Source organism: Chinchilla lanigera, unplaced genomic scaffold (genome assembly GCF_000276665.1).
Source record: "Chinchilla lanigera isolate Chin_1 unplaced genomic scaffold, ChiLan1.0 scaffold00023, whole genome shotgun sequence".
Classification (NCBI taxonomy): Eukaryota; Metazoa; Chordata; class Mammalia; order Rodentia; family Chinchillidae; genus Chinchilla; species Chinchilla lanigera.
The window spans coordinates 1,802,497-1,809,051 of NW_004955424.1; the positions used below are offsets into that span (position 1 = coordinate 1,802,497).

General features: G+C 58.6%; 1 protein-coding gene across 1 annotated transcript in view; it reads right to left on the bottom strand.

Moving 5' to 3' along the window:
• Window positions 1–610, bottom strand: part of Atoh8 (atonal bHLH transcription factor 8) — a gene marked incomplete in the record, with an annotated part of 27,968 nt that extends 27,358 nt beyond the window's left edge. The window contains 1 exon segment of the mRNA XM_013514738.1: window positions 1–610. Coding sequence (XP_013370192.1) covers window positions 1–267 — 267 coding nt within the window.
• Between the last annotated feature and the right edge of the window lie 5,945 nt (window positions 611–6,555).

The window sequence follows — 6,555 nt, forward strand, 5'->3', positions numbered from 1 at the left end:
GCCCGCAGCTGGGGGAGCTGCCCGCACCCCTGGGGCTGGCACTAGGGCCGGGGCCGGCTGCAGCCGCTGGGTCCTGTCCCGCAGCCCGTTGGTGGCGGTGGCGGTGGCGCCGGGCTCGGGAGCTTCCAAGTCTAATCGGAAAGTTTTATAGCCGTTCGCGCGCCGCGCCGGCTCCTTGCCTTTCCGCCTGAGCTTCTTGAGGCCGTGCAGCTCCTGCACGCACACGGGCTTCCACGAGCGGTCCTCGAGCGCCGGCAGGGGCTTCATGGCGTCCCCAGCTCGCCCTTTCCCTCCCCGCCGCTCCCCTCGCCCCGGGCAGCTGCGCCCCGGGCTCCGCGCAGAGCCGCGGGCTGTGCGTCCCCAGCGCTCAGAGTGTCATCTGAAGTCGCGGCCGCCTCGCCAGCATTTCTGCAGCACGCCCGCTGCGCTCCATCTGTGTTTGTTTAGCCTCAGTTTACACAGAAGCCCGGTTGGCGAGATCAGTCAGCGCCGCCGCCCGGAGAGGAGGCAGCTCCCGCCGCCACCGCCTCCCCAGCCCGGCCGCCCGAGCCGCTGCGAGCGCCTTTAAAGAAACAGGAAGCATTTTTCAAAACAGCTGGGCTGCCGGCCGCCTCCTTTGTCCGCGTGCTCCTTGCCTCCCCCTGCCCCCACCCCCTGCCTCCTCCCGCGCTCCCTCCCCGCCCCCTACTCAAGTCGGGGGCTTCGCTCTCCCGGGAGGACAGTCGGCTCCCTGCACAACCGCCCGAGCACGTGGCTGCTGGGTCCTCTGCCCCCTCCAAAAGCTCGGCGGGGTCCCTCCCCGCTGGGCGACAAGAAGCGGCGCTGACTGTCCCCACCCAGCACCTTGGCTGCCTCCTGCCCAGACTCGCCAAAGTCGAGAGAGATCGGCGGGGCGGCTAGGGAGACAGGAAGGGGGACAGGAAGGGCTCCAGAGTTGCCAGCGACCCTCACATCCAGCTTGCAGGAGGAGGGGGAAACTGAGGCTCCAAAGCAATATACTTTCCCAAGGTGACACTGGAGTCAACTGCTGCACAGATAGCATCTGTGACAATCTGAAGTCGGCTCACCCCGGGCGCCCTGCCAGGCCCCATTTATTTACCTGTGAGATGAGAAATTCAGAGAACTAATCTGCCTGTCACAGCCTTGCTGACTGAAAGCACCAGACAGGGAAAGGTGCCAGTTCAGTGGTAGCTGTGCTGATCCTTATTGATAACCGAGGCAGAACAGCTTCCCCAGGCAGGTTTCCTGGGTTCAAACCCCAGCTCTGCCACTTACTGAGCGACCTTGGGGATGTCACTCAGTCTCTCCGTGGCGTCCTCTCCCCCAGGAGAGCAAGGGTGGCCGTCACACCTTCCTGCTGAAGTGTCAGGAAGATTCACTGAGCAGCTATGCGTGCAGGACTCGGCCCTTGCAAGGGCTTCGTGCCTGGCAAGGGGCACAGGCCGATTCCCAGAATCCCAGTCCCCTGCCATCTCCTGGGAGATGCTGCAAAGGAGCCTCAGGCCAGCACAGGGCCTCTCTTGTGGTCCTTTCTCCTGGGCACTTCCCCCTAGAGGCAGATGGGCACTAAAAGCCCCAAGGCTGGAACCCTTGAGCCTGGCCGTAAGCTCTGGTGGAAAATGAGGGGCTCACGCTCAGAGAGGAGCGCCCAGGGCTCAGGACGGGGCAGATGTGCCACTGCAGCACACAGGTCCTGAGAAGTCTGCCGAGGGGCTGGCAGAAGGTCCCAAGGCGGGAATGTGGAGCTAGGCCAGGGGCCTGGATTGGCCTTGACCTTTGAACTATCAAGCCCCATGACTAAGCAAAGCAGTTCATTTTGTGGGAGCTGCTTTCTGTCTTTGAGGATGATAATCCTGCCCCACCAACTTCTCACAGTAATTGGGAAAGAAAAAAGAGATCACAAATGTAACAGGACTTTATCATGAGGCTTCACACACACACACACACACACACACACACACACACACACCTGTTGGTGTGCTCTCTCGGCATAAATGCAGAAGGGGTCACCATGTGCTCCTTGGGGAACCTCTTCCCTGGCTATCCACATCTCCCTGCACCCCATCTCTGTCCTGAAGACCAGTGTCCTAAGGAGGAGCCGTTGGTCCCGTGCTGCTTCCCCAGCCCAGGACCCCAGTGTCCTGGCCTTGCTCCCAGGCCGACTACCTCCCCTCGGCAGCACGCGCACCCCCGTCACATCGATAAGAGGCTCCTCTGTGGCTGCCTCCTGTAAGCCTTTGCTTGCCGCTGCAGCTGCAGCTCACCTGCACTGCACACCTGCTGGACTGACAGGGTGAGCTCTGGAAATGCGGGCACTTTCCCTCTTCCCTGTCCCCAGGAGTTGGTGCCCAGCAAACCTTTGAAAAAGACAATCGTGTCCTTTGCATACCTCTGTCTAGAGACTCTGTCTCAAACAAAGGACAAGACTCCAGCTGCCCCAGTCCTTGCTCATCCAGCTGGTCAGTGGCAGACACGGAGAAGAAAGTCAAGCCCTTCTTTCCAGACCTGTTAATCGCTGTGAGCCTCAGTGTTTTCTGTAAGATGGAGACAATAGCCATGCTCTTCTGGGGGCTACCGTGAGGTTTAACTGAGGCTGCACATACAGGGCTCATAAGGGTATCTAGCGTCACTGTATGGTGACCCAAGGCATCCTGGGTCAGCGCCAATGTCCAGGCTACCTGTGTCCCAGGATCTGCACCAGATTCAGGGAGCAGTTGTAGACTGGGGCTCCTGTGGCTATTCGGAGCCTGTAAGAAGCTTTCTCAGGACTGAATACTGTTCCTAAAGGGTCCAGGCTGCGCTCAGGAAAATCACATCTTGGTTGAGTGCCAAGGGCTCCACGCAGGCTGATCCCAAGCCCTGTCCTAACCCTCCCCGAATGGGGAGAAGGCAGTGACTTCCCGTGGGGTGGGAGGAAAGGACTAGGTAGGAACCTCAGCCGTGAAGGGTGGAGGTCCAGCAGGGCTCCCTCCCTCGCCTTGCTACCTTTCTCACTGGACAAATGTGAGCACTTAAAGTTGGCCCAACCCTAAAAGAGACTTTCACTTTGCTGCTTACCAGCTAGGTAGTCCTGAGCGGCCTGCCCCCCACAAAGACACCCTCTCTGAGCTTCCTTGGTCATTAGGGTGCGTGAACAAGCAAAAAACTGTAAACAGCCCAGATGGGAGAGGTCACTGTTGTTGCCGTTCCCAGCCGGCCGGGTTGCTGGCCTTTAAGGTCCACACCCCTTGGCCTAGGGGCCAAACCTGCCTCTCTCCCGCGGGAATTCGGCCTTCTCTCCGTCTTCTTGAGAAGAGAGGCAGAGTCCGGCTGGGCAGCGCCCCCTGGTGGTAAAACGCTGCTGGGACTGCACAGGATGCTACAGCTTCCTTCACAAGAGCTTTCACTGATTTTGGCCCTGTAACGACAGGAATGTGGATTTCACGAACTCCTAGAGATGCCAGGACAAAAAGCTCTCAAGGCTCCAGATGTCCTTGGATGGGACAACAGATATCCTTCAAGAACACTTATGTTTCATTAAAACGATCTCCCACTGCAGGTTTTCTGGAAGAACATAACGGTGCCATAGAAAGGTTCCATGTCCCCTGGACAGCTGGCTCACGCCAAGGGGGACAGTGTTAGACAGCCAGGCAATGGTAATTCCCACCACTCAGGGAGTGACCGCTCCCACCCGTTTTACTCATCCTCCAACAGTCAGGCACGGAAACCCATTCTACAGATAAGAAAACCAAGACTCACTGAGAAAAAAGTGGTCAGTCAAAAGGAAGTAACAGAGGTGAGATTTGAACCCAAGCCAACTCACCCCCACAAAAGCAAAAAACAAAGAAAGAAAGAAAAAAGAAAGAAACGTTGAACGTTGTGCTTCACGGCCTCCTGAGAGCCATGCAATCAGCAACTGGAGGTGCCTATGGGACTGGGCCCTTCGGCCGCCAGCTCACCTTGCTTGTGCTGCCAGCCTGAGTGGGCCTCCTGCTGTCCAGCTCTCAGGCCTAGTCCCCTTGTTCGGCCCGATGTCCTCTGGCTCCTTCCAGGTCTGGGTCAGGTGGCAGTGGCACCCTTGGTGACAGTCTAGAGACCCAGGCGTATGGACTTGGCACCAGGTACCGTGCCCTTCTGGTGCTGCTGGACGGTCTGTTGGTACACATGCACCCCCAAGAGGGACGGCCAGGCAGCGCTGCAGGGCCGCATCCCATGAGCGCCATTCTCCTGGCCGGATACCTGGAACCTGGGGCTTGTATGTGAAGCTCTGTGTGCCTACCTATGGCCTCCCTGATTGTCCCAAATGGATGAGCATGACAGGAAGGGTGGGAATTAACCTGGCGGGAGACCCTCTCCTGGTGGAAACAACACAAACAGAAATTTGTGGGCAGAACCAGCCAGTGGTATTCGAAGAACATGGTCAACCTGGCAGCCCCTAAAGCCCCTCACTGCCTCCAGCCACAGCGCCAGCACCGCCAGTGTAAACCAGCAGGACTTTGCACCCAGTGACGAGACATCTATCTTCCTCACCCCAGAGACCATCCCAGCTGTGCAGAGCTGAGAGCCTGCGGGCCGGGACAGAGGCTCTGCAGGAGGAAACGGGTGGTTGCCGGTGAGGTGCAGCTCTGTCGTGAGCATAGGCCCTTTCAGTCAGACGGAGGGTGAGGGGAGCAGGGAACAAGCAAGAGGTGGAGCTGGCGTAACAGGGTCCCAGGCACTTGTTAGCCCAGAGGCCATGGTGTGCCATTTCCCCCGCTCAAACCCTCACAGTGACGTCTTCCCTTCCTCAGAGCTGTTGGCTTCCCTCCCTGCGTGCAAGGAGAGGAGGGTGGACCTGGGCTCACCTGCGACTGCTCTGGCTAACGGAGCCCTGCAGGTGAGGTGCTCTGCTTTTCCGGCACTCACCGCCGCAGCCCTCAGCCTTCATGTGACAGGTCCAGGTGACTCTGCCAGAGAGAGGCGTCACGGAGAGCACCGTGGTGCCCTCTGTACCTCCGGTGCCTCCTCACAGTCAGGGAAACTGAGCAGGAGACGCGGGTTGGAATCGGTAGTCATTCATATGTTGGACAACCTGGGGCTGGACACAGGACGGGTGAAGCCGAGCTGGTGAAGTTCCTGGCATCAGGAGTCCTCCTACTGAGGACAGGCATTCCCACCCCTTCCTTCACCCACTGCTCACCTATAATGCTCCAGACCACCTGTAGGACACCTACTGAGGCTGGGGACACAGTAAACAGAGGGAAACACTGTAGTCTAAGGAGATATGGGGTCCACCTGAAGGACGGCCCAGTCCCACAGGAAAGAAGACGCAAGCCTGACCCTGTGCAGGGTGATGGACACCCCAGGAAAAGCGTGGGCATCAGGGTACAGCAGAGCAGCCAGGGGAACTTCCCGAAAGAAGGGGTGTTTGCACCAGGCTGGAAGGAGGCGGGATTACCCAGGCTGAACGCTGCTTACGGCTCGCTCCCACCTTGTCACCTCATCACTGAGGCCTCCCCTCACCACCGTTTGCAATTGGAGCTGCCAGCCCTGTTCTGCTTGGGACCCCTACGGTATATGCTTGACCCGCGCGTCACCTTCACAGCCTGCTCCGCGCTCAAAGGAGGTGGAAAGACAGACAGGCCCAGCTGTGTTCAGGGGTGGGCAGACCCAGTAAGGTTCCCATCGGCAGGTGGCGTGGGCTGCCCCAACGTCAGAAGTCTTCTCGGAGCACGGGGAGCCCAGCCCCCGGAGGAAACGCTGTCTGCCAGCCTGTGCTGGGGAACAGTGCACCCCAAGAGGCCATGCAGGCTGCTGAGAAGCAGCGAAGTCTAAGGCTTCCTGTGGCTTCTGTCTGACCTGGCCCTGGTCCTCTCCCCTCCCCTGACATCACGCTGCCCTAGCTTTTCCTTTCTAACAGGCAAAGATGCGAGACGGCGCAGGCAGGATGGCCCGGGGTCTCTGCGGACTCTCTGCTCCTCTTCTATACCTGGGGGATTCTGTTTCAGTGAAAGAGACCATCAACTGGATGTTGTCAGTGGGAATTTTGATCACCTCTGTTCCTATTTGTTTATTCGCGTGTTTGAGCTTTGTGGTTACACAAGAATGAAGAGCGCAAAGCCTAAGAGTATTACTGAACCCTGCGGCTATCTGTGTGCTTCCTTTCAGGACATTTGCATTTATTCCGCAAGTCCAAGGAGCGCTGGGCTGGACACGAAGTGCTCTGCAGCTCTGAGCTTGTGATCGGGGAGTCATGGAGGCACTGTTTCCGCAGGACCAGCTCTGCAGCCCTGAGTACCTGCCTCCACCCCACTCGCACCCCACCCTGTTCCCAACCTGCTTCCAACCTCAGATCTGCATCCGTAAGTCCAGAAGAGTGAGGAGAGGGGACCCACAGGTACCAAGCCCTTCCCAGCCTTGGCAAGTTAGGATGTGTCCTACAGCTCTTCAGACCCCTCACAGAGCTTCGGAGAAAGTAGAGAGAAGGCAGCAGGCCACTGCAGGGAAAGCTCCTGGGACGCCAAGGCGATCGGCCTGGGCTGTGAGCCAGCCAAGGTCATCAGGGCTGGGCTTACTGGGACCCAGTTGTCTGCAGTC